At 47.1% G+C, this 14,035-nt stretch overlaps 1 protein-coding gene across 1 annotated transcript in view; it reads left to right on the forward strand.

Annotated features, from left to right (window-relative positions):
* GDI1 (GDP dissociation inhibitor 1) overlaps positions 1 to 14,035 on the forward strand; it is a 30,455-nt gene that overhangs the window by 13,483 nt on the left and 2,937 nt on the right. The window contains exons 6-9 of the mRNA XM_048488499.1: positions 786 to 917; positions 9,650 to 9,749; positions 12,133 to 12,304; positions 12,632 to 12,776. Coding sequence (XP_048344456.1) covers positions 786 to 917; positions 9,650 to 9,749; positions 12,133 to 12,304; positions 12,632 to 12,776 — 549 coding nt within the window. The remainder of the gene's footprint in view (positions 1 to 785; positions 918 to 9,649; positions 9,750 to 12,132; positions 12,305 to 12,631; positions 12,777 to 14,035) is intronic.

Below are 14,035 nucleotides of genomic sequence, written 5' to 3' on the forward strand. Positions count from 1 at the left end.
GTCCAAATGCACAGGAGCCACGCCCATGCTGGGTTCCAGAGCTTGTGGATTGACTGCCACGAAAATCAGGAGTAGCTCCAGCATGTGGAAAAGGTCAAGGAAAGGGTGGGGAAAAAAAACTGGTGCTGGGCTGCTCTGTTGCCATAGTGAACGTCTCTGCATTCACGACAATAATGAAAACTCTTGGACCTCTTCCACACAGGCAGAATAATGCACTTTCAATCCACTTTGCAGCTGGATTTTGCTGTGCGGAATAGCAGAATCCACTTGCAAACAGTTGTGAAAATGGATTGGAAGTGCATCATTCTGCCTGTGCGGAAGGGGCCTTAGAGGATCGTTGCCTGCGGAAGCGGTCCTGGAGCGTCCTGAAAGCTCTTCAGATACCCCTTTGGAAAATTGTTTGGCAGATTTGACGTTTCTTTGAGTCTACCTTATACTGAATGAAAGCTTCAGTCCGTCACAGCTAGTGTTGTGTTCTCAGCCTCCGGGGTCTTTCACATCACCCGCTGCTGCCTGGTCCTTTTGACTGAGAATGTCAGGGGTTGGATCTGGGACCTTCTCCTGCAAAAGCAGGGGGTCTTCCACTGAGCGCCTTCACAGCCCTTGCAAAAGCCCCATTATAACCATCAGGAGTTTTCTTTCTCAGGCCATGAACTGTTAGCCGCCTTGGGCAGGCAAGAGAAAGCCCCAGGCCCCCTCTTAAGAAACATCCAGTTCCCTTGCCTGCCCCTTGCCTACTTTTCTGTTGAGTGGGGCTGAAGTCAACGTTTGTCTCTGCTTCCCAGCTACTTGGATCAGCCCTGCTTGGAGACCATCAACCGCATCAAACTATACAGTGAGTCGCTGGCCCGCTATGGCAAAAGCCCTTACCTCTACCCCCTCTACGGTCTGGGAGAGCTCCCGCAGGGCTTCGCCAGGTACGCCTCTAATGGTTGCGTCTTCTTTTTGTATCTGTGTGCTTGTTACTGGTGTTTGCTTTTTCCCCTCCAGATTTGTTACCAATGAATTCAAATTGTAAATTAATTGGCCAAAAGAGTTTTTTGCAGTTTTTCTGCAAGTAGTGTCTACTTTGTTCTGAGCGTAGAATTGGAGGATTTTGTGACTGTTCCTTGCAAGGGATAAAAGAGCTAGAACAAGGAAAACAAGTACATGAAGGACGAGAGGGGATGTTCTTGCTTTGAGGAGGAGGAGGGCATCTTGGTACTTGGGTGTTTCCCATTGGTCTTCAAGGAGGTAGGACTAAAACTTGTAACTTCCTGACCTCCAGGAGCTGGGGGGGGTGGGGAGCAGGGCGCGCGAGCCAGGCAGGCTCCCAACGAGCCACAGAGACAATGTGGAAGCCAGCAATGAGGTGAAAGGGCGGGTTTTTTAGCCCTGATGAAGAGCAGAAAGGGGATCAAAGGCGGAAGGGGATCAAAGGCAGGGGCAGCGTGGTGAAAGGCAGGAGAGAGAGTGTCTGGAGAAACTGAGCAGAGCGAGTGGGGAGAAGGCGAGGAAAGAGCAAAGGAGTGGGTGTTCAAAGAGGGAGAGCGTGAAGAGAGCGAGGAGGGCAGTGAGAGAAGGGGAGGGGAAGGGACGATAGAGGAGGCTGGTGTTGTAAGTGAGAGGGGGAGTCCCAGAAGAGATGCGGGCAGGAGGGCTTCTCTAGCCGTGCTCCCCAGCTTCTGGCAGTCCTTAGGTAAGCTGTGGGCAGCCTAAGCAAGTTGTGGCTAAAAAGGCTGACTCACTTAGTCCACTCCCCAGAGAACGGAAGTGAGGCCGGAGGTTCCAGCATCCGGGCAGGGGAAGGAGGGCTGGCAACAGGGGCCCCAGCGGGGACCCCTCCTGGGGCGCAGGACATGCAGATAAAAAGTTTTGACTGTGAGGTGGATAATTGTATTTCCAAAACTTGATATGTATATGTGTTATGGATGTTTATGCTTTGAAAAATATTTAGGTGATTCAGTTAGTTTAGCCCAGTTTAGGTGATTCAGTTTGTCTTGAAGGAGGTATTCCGGGTGGTCCAGTTTTTGGACCATATTAACAATATCCACCCAAATATCCAATTTACTATGGAAAAAGAAAACGAGGGAAAACTACCATTTCGAGATGTCTTGGTCATCCACAAACCGAACCAACAATTGGGCCACACAGTATTCAGAAAACCTACTACACACTGATAGATACCTACATAAAAACTCCAATCATCACCCAGGACAGAAAAGGAGCACCATAAAAACTTTGGTAGCTCATGCAAAAAGAACCTGTCAACCTCACCTCTTTCAAAACGAACTGAATCGCCTAAACTGATCACTACAGGCTAATGGTTACTCCACTACAGACATCAGAAGAGCTGCAAGACCAAGAACAAACCACAGGAAGTAAGATAAACAGCCACCCAGAGGAAAAGTGTTCTTACCATACATCAAGGGAATCACTTGATTCATGGAAAACTCCTGAAGAAACATCACCTCAAAACAAAACAGACCCACTAAGAAAATTCAACAAATGCTACATTCAGCAAAGGATAAGAGGGATCCTCTAACTTCTGCAGGAGTCTACCACGTACCGTGCAGCTGTGGACTAGTCTACATAGGGGCCACCAAACACAGCGCCCAGACACAAATCAAAGAACATGAAAGGCACTGCAGACTAATTCAGCCGGAAAAATCAGCAATAGCAGAACATGTGATAAACCAAGTTGAGCACAGAATATTGTTTGAAAATACAGAAATTCTGGACCACTCTGACAACCACTATGTCAGACTACACAGAGAAGCCATTGAAATCCACAAGCACATGGACAATTTCAACAGAAAGGAAGAAACCATGAAAATGAACAAAATTTGGCTACCAGTACTGAAAAACACTAGAATCAAGATGGTGACTAATGAACACCACCCAGACAAAGGATGTTTCTAGGCAGTAAGCAGTCAAAGGGCTAGTGAACACCACCCAGAACACCACCCACCACTCTAGGCAGTAAGCAGTCAAAGGAATCAAAAGGCCAGGCTACTACAATGCAGATGCCCTCACTAATTGATCATACTATCTTCATGGTTACTCACATGCTAAATGGGTGGATCCCACCCAGCACATGCAAATCAAGCTTGCTAATTGCACCCTTTACACTTGTTAACAGGCAAATGGTTCTTTCTCCCACCCTGGACATTCCACAGGTATATGTACTCCACTGGCTTTACTACCATCAGATCCTCTGAAGATGCCAGCCACAGATGCAGGTGAAACGTCAGGAGAAAATGCTACTAGAACATGGCCCTACAGCCTGGCAACCACACAACACCCCAGTGATTCCGGCCGTGAAAGCCTTCGACAATATAAAAATATTTAAGTTGATGGGTTTCACAAGGTCAGCCAAGCAATTAAACTGTGATTTTCAGTTTATAATGAAAAACAATGCACGGACAGTGATTTAAATGGTTTAATTAGGGCTCAGAGTCCCATTCCAGCTGCTCGAGTGGGTGATCTAATGGTCCTTGGCTCAGTTTTGCCAAATTTTCATCCTCGAAGAAGGAGACTTCAGGCCGACTCAAAACGGCTGTCTTCAGACTGGGCGAAACATGTGGCTAACATACAGTTCCCCAACGCTACGAAAAAGCTCTGTTCTTCAGCCCTGCATACTATGGAAATGTTGCAGGTTTTATTTGTGGAGGCCCCCATTGCAACCTTCAGTCTGCAAACCTACGTTTGGAAGATGGAATGGAATCTATAAAGACTCCTGAAATAGAAAAGCGGATTTCACCTCTAGGACATCCCATGAGGTGTTGGCACCCGCTAAAAGAGCAGCGGCCACAGCAGCCCTCATTTTGAGGGCTTCAGTCGTCGGGGCCCAAAAACGGAGTCATCTAATCCCCAGTGACAACAGGAGAGCTATAGAGGGAGCAGATGCATCCTCATCTTCTTAGCAGTGCATCTCTAGACACTTTGACCTTTGTAGCCTGTTGTACAGCTGCAGCAGCTACCATCAGACATGCCCTGTGACTGAGAGAAGCCAACCTTCATTCCAAGTTATTGGTGATACCCTTTCCAAGGCGATAGGCTGTTTGGAGGCAAACCAGATAAAATCCTGGTAGAAACCAGAGGTAAGAAGTCCCTGCCAGGAAATCTGCAGAAAGATGACAGGAAACCCTTGTCGCAGACTTCCTTCCATTCTTACTACACACTACTGTGGTCCAGAACCAAACGGAGAAGAGCCTGGTAGCCATGTAGCAGAGGTCCCTTCCGTGGAGGCGTGGGCTTCAGCAGGTCTGTCCAGTTCCAATCCTGTCAACCTGACAAAAGCAATACATCTATCAAACGGGAATCAGTGACACCAGGCCGGTGAGGGGAATGCTACAACAATTCCAAATTCAGTGGGTACGTACGCAACCAGACCACTGGGTGCAACAAATTATTCAATTCAGTTATGTCGTAGAGTTCACCAGTCTCCTCCCCAGACCAGTTCCTTCCTTTTCCCAGATCTCTCAGGAAGCAAACGTGTGCAGAATCCTAACCTTCTGAAGATAAGAGTGATAAAGTCTCTGCCTCCATGTGAGCGATGCCCAGGGATTGTCTCCATATTCTTCACAGTTCCCAAGAAAAACAGGGACTGGCAAGCCATTCTAGATCTGAAATACCATATATACTTGCATATAAGTCGAATTTTTCAGCACATTTTTTGTGCTGAAAAAGCCCCCCTCGACTTATACGCGAGTCAGGTGTATTTTAAAAAATATTTTAGGGTTTTTACTTTGTCGGCCACCAGCAGGCTCAGTTTTTAGGCTAGCGGCACCAAAATTTCAGGGATTTTTCAAGAGACTCTCCTGATGATACCAGCCAGGTTTGGTAAAGTTTGGTTCAGGGGGTCCAAAGTTATGGACCCCCAAAGGGGGTGCCCCATTTCCCATTGTTTCCAATGGAAGCTAATAGTAGATGGGGCTACATTTTGAGGGTTCATAACTTTGGCCCCCTTGAACCAAACTTCACCAAACCTGGGTGGTATCATCAGGAGGATCTCCTAAAGATACTCTGAAATGTTGGTACTGCTAACATAAACATTCCTCCCCTGTCCAAAAATCCACCCAAAAAAATTTGAAGGATTTTAACTCTTGTGTTTTAGCTTGGTTGCTGATTGAGCTAAGGTTTTTGTTCTTTTAAAGTTCTTGTTGAGACCATATTGTTTTTGTTGACCCTCTTTTCCACTTATAGAGCTAGTTTACTGTTTTTCTTTGAAATAAATATTCAAAAACATTTAACCTACTGATGCCTCAATTAATGTAATTTTATTGGTATCTATTTTTATTTTTGAAATTTACCATTAGCTGCTGCTATTCCCACCCTCAACTTATACGCGAGTCAATACGTTTTCCCAGTTTTTTGTGGTAAAATTAGGTTCCTCGACTTATATGCGGGTCGACTTATACACAAGTATATACAGGTATATCCACAGGTTTGTGGCACAAAGATACTTCTGCATGGAGACCTTCCACTCAATTACCAAAGCCCTCATTCCTGGGACCTTTATGAGCTCTATCGATCTCACAGAGGCAAACCTGCACTTCCCCATTTGCACAGGCCATTAAAGGTTCCTCAGATTCTCATACCAAGATCAACATTTCCACTTTAGATTTATATCCTTTGGGCTGGCTTCGGCTCCTTCAATGTTCTCCAAGATGTTGGTGACATGAGTGGTTCTGGTCTGGAGACAAGGCATCCAAACTCATCCATACCTGGACAATATCCTGATTTGCTCCCCAACCAAGGAGAAAGCTATCAAAGAGACAAGCCAGATTATTCAGATATTGAAAACTTATTACTATCTTGAACAGCAATCATCTCCTGACCCAGAGACTACATCAACTAGAGATCACCATCAACATACAAAAGAACATGCTATTTCTTCCAGAGGAAGAAGTCAACAAGATATCAAGCTTGGCCAAGGCCACCACCACAGTCAAGTCAGAGCAGCTAATGTCTCTGGCCTGCCTGCAGAGACTCATGGTAGTTGATTCATAGGGTCAGTTCCATGGGCTTGTTTGCATTCCAGACCTCTTGGGTGGTTCCTTTGTCCCCACTAGTTTGCCATCTTACAAAAAAGGGACAAGAGATTGACCTTGTCTATGCTGGTAAAAGAAAGCATGATCTGGTGGACCAAGCCCAGATCAAGCGAGGACAACCAGCCTAGTCAGTTGAGGAGCCTCCCCAAGAGAATAGCTAGCCCATATCTGCTTTGTATCGGGAAATGAAGAGCATTCTCTTGTGCGTGGAAGTACACCTGTAATGGATATCTGGATATCTGTAGTATGCATTCATGGATCCCTCAATACGCAAACTGACTGGCTGAGCAGGAAGACCATAGGTGAGAATGAGTGGTCCCTCAACAGAGAGACATTCCAACAAATCACGGACATATTTGGTGCCCTGAGCTTTTCACCTTAACCTCCAGTCATCGAGTACCATGACCTTTTCCAGATATTGTCATCCATGGGCAGAACATGAGGATGCAGTTATCTCTCTATGACTCCAAGGTCTACTCTACGCCTTTCTGCCATTTCCAGTAATCCCAGAGGCATTGAGAAAGATGGATCAAGAATGGGCCTTGGTCATTTTTGTGGCTCCACAGTGGCTTTGTGGGTCCTCGTTCCCATCTCCAGTAGAACCATCAGTACAAGAGCCCTGGCATATTCTAGTGAGATGCAACATGCCACAACAAGGTTTGGTATAATATTGGGACCCAGAGTGGTTTTGTCTGACCATGTGGCTCTTGAGAATTGCTGGCAGTAGGTTATGCCCCAGAGGTGACTGAAGCTATCCTAGCTTCTGCAAAGCCGTCCATTTGACGCACATTCAGCTCCTCGTGGAAAGCCTCTGTGAGGAGGTGTCAGTGCAAAAATGTTGATCCAATAAACTCGAAGTTGGGACAACTGTTACCCTGTTTCCCCTAATATAAGACATTCCTGAAAAATAAGACATAGTAGAGGTTTTGCTGAAGTGCGAAATATAAGGCATCCCCCGAAAGTAAGATGTAGCAAAGTTTTTGTTTGGAAGCATGCCCGACAAACAGAACACAGAAAAATAAGACATCCCCTGAAAATAAGACATAGCGCATCTTTGGGAGCAAAAATTAATATAAGACACTGTAATATAAGACACTGTCTTATATTCGGGGAAACATGGTAGCCTTCCTTCAGAATGGGTTCTATCCACACCTGAAGGTGTTCACACTACGTCATCAGGTAGCGCCCATAGCATCTGTAGTTCCCCAGATTCTGACAAGGCACCCTCACGTCATCTCATTCCTCAAAGGAGACAGTGCAGAGCAGTCATGCCTCTATTTCCCACAGAGAGACTGCATGTAGCATTGTCTGTTCTTACCAAGGCACCCATCGAACTGTCAAAGGAGGTCTCACTGAAGTGGTTGTGCTTGAAGAGTTTATTTTTAAGAGCAGTGACTTCAGCACAAAGGGTGTCAGAGTTGGGAGCTGTCAGCCAGAAAAAGACTCTGTGTTTTCCATAAAGACTGGATCCTGCCTTTATTCCCAGAGTTAACTCTCTGTCCCATGGAAGTCAGGAAGTTCGCTTACTGCCATTCTTCTCATCTCCAAAACATGCCAAAAAGAAAGCTTGGTTCATGTTACATCTGTGAAGGGTGTTAAAGGTATGTATCCAGCATACAGGGACCGTCAGGGAAATGGACCTTTTAGTCATTTTCTTGACAGCTCCAAACAAGGAAAAGAAAATGTTTATGAGAGCAGGAAATGTCATCTGCATGCCTGTGAGGCCTGCAACATGCCTGTACCTCCAGGGGTCATGGCCCATTCCGTCTGAAGCACAGCCACCATCAGGCCTTAGTTGAAGAGATGTGTCAGGCCCCACATGGGTCCTCCACATCGACCATTGTCTGACACTAGAAGCACATCGCGTTCTATTCAGCCAGTGCAGCCTTCGGACACAGAGTATTGCAACATGTGGTGGACAATATCTAATTCGCACATGAATATAAAGGGACACCACTGTTGGATGTCCTGAGCTGCCAGGTGCCCTCCTCCTCCTCAGAGAGAGAACAGAACCTCACGTAATTGTCATGAGTGTTCCTTCTGCTCTGAGGTGAGGAGGGCATCTTGCCCACCTGAAAGGAACGAGAGAAGAACTGATGGATTGGATAAGACTCAGACAGAATGCAGAAGTAAGAGGCAGGACAAGCGTGTGGCTTTGACTGCAGGTGATTATATACCTCAGAACCAAAAAGGGGAAAAGGCTTGATTCGTCTCTTTCTCATGAGCTCTTGCTTCCTGTTATTCACTTTGACAGTGTTGTTTCATCTGTCCCTGTTCATGTTCTGTGTTCGCTGTTCTCCTTCTTGTTCTTATTAGCTTGGAAAGTATTTCAACTGAGCACAGGAGGTTCCACCTGGGGCCAGGAAATTTTAGCCCTGTCTGCCTGAATGACTGGTGGGAAACACCTGAACTCTTAAGAGGCCTACCTTACCTCACAGGAAGTATCCAAGGTTCTGTTTTCCTTAGCATAAAGACACTGCAAGAGAAGAGCACATGCCTTGAGGTCCCCAACATGGTGCCCTAGTGGCATCCACTGAATGTTTTTAGAAAGTAGGTGGAGCTAGACCAACAAGGCTTCTGATTGGCCAATAGAGAATTGATTAACTGGGCATATAATTTTAAAACGTTGCTTTAGCGGCAGCTGCCAACACACCATGCAGATCTTCCCTGAGCAACTGCGAATAAGCCGCAGCAGTGGTTGCATGGTTGGCTGTGCTTAATGCAGCAGCCATTCTTCCACTGAAGAAAAGACACCTTCACGGTGGGTTCCAGTGGGTCTTTTTGTGGCTCAGGTGCCTTCACAGAGGCAGACCAGCTCCAAACATCTCTTACCTTGAGAACCCTACAGGGTCGGCATTAGGCAGAAGCACCCATCATTTTTATTAGTATATTTCAAGTTTAGGGTTTTTTTAACCCAGACATTTGCGGTAGAACCGGCTTTATTCGACTATTGTTGAAAATATTCAGGTTAAAAAACCTGAAACATTTCAGTTCCCCAGCCCTGCCTTTCCAGCATCCTCAGGACTTGGGAAACAACCCAGGGGGGAGGGTGGGGGAGAGCTGCCCTGGCTGGCATTTCCCAAGCCCCAGAGGGCTTGAAAAAAAGCATTGGCAGCGGACAGACCTCCATGCTGTGCTGAGTCTGCCCAGCGCTGCATGGAGATCTGTCTCTCCTCCCCTCTGCTGGATCTCAAGTCCACATGGGCTTGTGAAATGGGAGCGGTGGTGGGGGTGGTGGGATTTAAAAAGCTGAATGTTATTCAGATTTTGCAGCCCCAGGGGTATTTGGCTTTTCAAATACACCTGGTTTTTTTTTTAATCAGTGAAAGAAAAACCTGAAAAAAGTTTATGATTCAGGTTTCCCAAATCACCAAGCCTAGTTCCCATCAGCCAATTGTGACTTGGCAGCAAAATCAAACGCGAGGAAAACATGCTCTTCTTGTGCCCGTGTAATTGGGAGTGCCAGAGGGGCAGAAGCCTTGGGGGATGGTATCCTCTTATGTGTTGGTTTGGCAGAACACTCCCATCTTTGTAGTCAAACCTCTGAGATGTGGATGTTTGGGGTGTGGAGAATAATCTGACAGATGTCTCCTCATTGTCCTGCTTGCCTATAGGCTCAGCGCTATCTACGGTGGCACCTACATGCTCAACAAACCAGTGGATGAGATTGTCATGGAAGGCGGCAAGGTGGTTGGGGTCAAATCAGAAGGAGAGGTGAGGAAAGGGAGTCAGCACTCTTACTCCTGTGTGTTTCCAAAAAGCTGTTGGGGGGAAGTCTTGGGTCACTCTTCGGAGTAATCGTAGGGGGAAGACTGCCTCTGGAATAGACCAAGCACCGCATTTTGGAAAAAAAACATTATTTTATGTTGGAAGAGTTCTTTAAGAGACCATTGGTTGATACATATGCACGCCTCCTTTGTGCCCGGATAGTTCGTGGGAACCGGCTGCAATCAGATCTAGAGTTTAGCCAAGCCGACAAAGAAGGACATTTTAATATTTGGGAAGATCTGATAGTGTCGGATTATAAATCCTTAATTCCTGATGGACCAACAGTTGTTACCTTTGCAGAACTCTCATCTTTAAGTCATTGGCAAATACTCCAGATATCTTTCAGTATTTCCACATTAAAAAGTCTCTTAGAGGCATTATTATGTAAAATGAAATGAGAACCCAATTTGTAAGTTTTGAAAAATTAGCAATTAATGGTGAAAGGAATATATTCTGTAAGCTACACAATCTTCTAACAGATGCTGATACTAAAGGTCAGAAAACGTTGTCAAACTGGACAAAAGATTTGAAAGGCCCAATTAACCCTGGGGTCTGAACATCAGTGTTGAGAAGTGGCCCAAGCTTCATAGCAAACCTCTCTGCAAAAGAAAAGTTCATAAGAATGCTAGATGAGTGGCACGTGTCTCTGTCAGTTAGCAAATATTTATCAAGGAGCTAACATAGATGGTTTGCATTTGGTGGGAGCCTAAGAGAGCAAAAGAGTCTTGGGATATGATCACCACAGCTGTTTCCAAAGCCGTAAGGATAGAGGTGCCATTATGCCCCGAGTGGGTTTCTCTGTTAAATGGTGTAGTTTTCCCTGGTGTAGTTATAATACTATCAACCACATCTTTGCATAACAAGTTCCGCCCAAACACTTACTGACTGGTTCCTCACCCTGGGACATGGACAATATATACCCCAAACATTTCCTTTTCTCTGAACACAGTGTGTGTAACAGACTTCCCTCTGCGATACACCTCTGAAGATGCCAGCCACAGATGCAGGCGAAACGTTAGGAACAAGATCCACCAGACCAGGCCACACAGCCCGGAAAACCCACCACAACTCACCTTCTATAGATGTTTGTAAATTTGTGCTTGATGCTGTAACATGTGCAAGGCTACTTTTTGCTCAGTTTTTAAGAACACATTTTTAAGGACTGGTTAGAGAAATTAACAGAATGTATTTGTCTGTGTAAACTAACTTGTCTACTATGTAGCCAAATGACTGATAAATTTGATGATTCTGTGAAATGTGATCTAGAATGAGGAATCAATTTTAAGCGTATGCATACAGTTCTGTAGTTTGTGTCTTAGGATTTTGTTTGTATCAGTTTCATATTGATATTTTAATAAGTGGTCACCCTGGGGGAGTGCCCCTTCGCAAACCACACGTTCATTCATGTCATGCATGGTGTAGTGGTTAAGAGCAGGTGGATTCTAGTCTAGAGAACTGAGTTTGATTCCCCACTCCTCCACATGTTATTTGGCGAACCAGATTTGTTTCCCCACCCCTGTATTCCTGCTGGGTGACAGTGGGCTAGTCACAGAATTATCTCAGCCCCATCTGCTGCCTCACAAGGTGTCTGCAATGGGGAGAGGAAGGGAAAGGAGTTTGTCACCCCCTTTGAGCTTCCCAACAGGAGAGAAAGGCAGGGTATGAATCCAGGCCCTCCTTCTTCGTAGCTTCATGCTGCTGTTTCCCCAAGATGCCAGGATAGATGAGTCTCCAGCCTTCCTCCAGTTGCCTCTTGGAGCCTGGATTTAGTGGGGAGGGGTGTTGGCTCCGCTTCCTCCCACAAGCCCCTTAGGAAAGGCCCTGGATCTAGCAAGCCTTCCTTCTGAGAGTTCTTTGACTCAAGGAGGGCTGTGGCTCAGTGGCACAGCAGCTGCTTGGCATGCAAAAGGTCTCAGGTTCAACTCCCGGCATTTCCTGTTAGAAGGACCGGGCAGGGGGCGATGTGAAAGGCCTCAGCCTGAGGCCCTGGAGAGCTCCTGCCAGTCTGCGTTGAAAACACGAGCCTGGATGGGCCAACGGTCTGATGTAGCATAAGGCAGCTTTCACGGGTTGTTTTTCTCTCCAGCTAGCTGTCTTCTTGCTCCTGTGGTTTCACCCAGCAAATGGCCCCAAATGCACTGGGATTTATGCATTTGTTTCAGAAAAGAACTCTCTTTTCCTCCTGCCTCCCTTAGTGTAACATCTATGCCTGGTAGGTAGGCCTTTTGTGAGCTCCAGGTTCTCTTCTAGAACCTTGTGGGGTAACATGCAGGACAGGAGGCCGGTTCTGTTGCGTATCCCTCCTGACAACGCCAACCCTTCCGCCCAGGTGGCTCGCTGCAAGCAGTTGATCTGCGACCCCAGCTACGTGCCAGACCGGGTGCGCCCAGCAGGGAAGGTGGTTCGTGTCATCTGTATTTTGAGCCATCCCATCCGAGGCACCAACGATGCCAATTCCTGTCAGATCATCATCCCCCAGAACCAAGTAGGACGCAAATCTGGTGAGTTTGGAGGTGGAGAGTGAGGTGGGAAGGTGGCTGGGATACCGGTGACTGGTCAGCAGGTCTTTGGGGCCACTGCAGTGTCTGGCAGGATGGTGTGCGACATGCCAGCTGCCTCCACGCTTTCTGCCTCTGACCCAGCCAAGGGGTTAGGATGAGCCATGCAGACTTCTGGGGGGGCCAGGAAAGTGAACTTGGGTTTCCAACGTCCCCTCGAAATGCTCGATCCTTCTGACTTTTCTGAGAAGGGACGTTGGCGGCATTTTGAACCTGGCCGGGTACATTCATCAGAGTTTGTGACACTTCCCTTGTTTTCCCCTCGCCCAGATATCTACGTCTGCCTCATCTCCTCTGCCCATAACGTGGCTGCCCAGGGCAAGTACATTGCCATCGCCAGCACTACAGTGGAGACGGACTCTCCCGAGGCTGAAGTGCAGCCGGCCCTCGAACTGCTGGAACCCGTTGACCAAAAGTGAGTTCAGCGGGGCGGACCAGGCTGCCTCATGGCCAGCGTTACCCGAACAGCCACCTCAGCTGCCACAAACTGTAACTGGCCACACGGCACTGCTGCTTGTCAGTGGCAGCCGTTGCCCAAACTGGTGCCGTCGCTACCTGAGCCCAAAGGCTGCCTTCAGAGGCCCCTCCCCAATGGGAGCTGTTGGCCAGGAGCACAGCTCGCCCCTGTTCTCGCCTCCCAAATCGTCTGACCATTTGGGGTGGCCAAATCCTTTTACCCCTCCCCAAGTACGAGAGGGGGCTCCAGATAAAGAGAGTGCCAGAGGGGCAGCCACGTTCGTCTGTTGCAGCAAAACGAAGCACAAATTGAGTGGCACCTGAGTGGCTGGCTTGTACTGCTGATTTCGGAACGTACAGTTCCGATTTCCCATCAAACTCTTTATTTTGACCGTCTGTTTCCAGAATGTGTTAATTTGGCCGTTGTGGCCTGTTCTCTCATTTTGTCTTCCCGGTGTTTAGGTCTCTTAGTTTTTCAGTGGGATACAACTGTTGTTAGTAAATGTCAACATAGTTCATTAAGCTTCTGTGGAAGATTTTCAGGCCTAATAGCCTAGTTTTAGCAGTGAAGGAAAATGTTAAAATATTTTTTGCATTTCCATGTGTACTTCTATCCAATACTCCTAGATTGTTTTTTGCAAGTCCACCCCATGTGAAAGAAAGACCCGACCTCTTATTTTAGTTTCTCTTCTGACATGCTTGTCTACTGCGTGTGGGAACCCACAAGTGTAGCATCAGCTGTGCACAGCGGTGCTGTAGCACTACCCAGTTTATGGCACGTACCACGTGACAGCTAAGCTCAGCCAGCATATCATGGCATCTGTTTTGGGGGTGGCAGGAGGGCCCCTTGGGACATCCAGCTCGAGGGAATCCATTCAGCTGATGGACAGTAGATTCAGGATGGACAAAAGGAAATACTTTCTCTACACAATGAGTGTTTTTAAAAAATGTAAAAAATTGCCTCCATACAATGTAGTGATGGCCAGATTAATGGAGCAGTGGTCCCTCAGCAGCTAAACGGAACTTCCACATTCAGAAACAGTCGACACCTGAGTCTCAGTGCCAGAGGATCTGGCTGGCCACTGTGTGAGACAGGGTACTGGACTAGATGAACCACTGGTCTGATCCAGCGGGGCTCTTTTGGCAGGGAAAGGCCTCGCCCTTTATGCCTTATTGTTGGACCTCCAGAGGATCTGGCTGGCCACTGTGTGAGACAGG

This window comes from Sphaerodactylus townsendi, linkage group LG03, assembly GCF_021028975.2.
Source record: "Sphaerodactylus townsendi isolate TG3544 linkage group LG03, MPM_Stown_v2.3, whole genome shotgun sequence".
Classification (NCBI taxonomy): domain Eukaryota; kingdom Metazoa; phylum Chordata; class Lepidosauria; order Squamata; family Sphaerodactylidae; genus Sphaerodactylus; species Sphaerodactylus townsendi.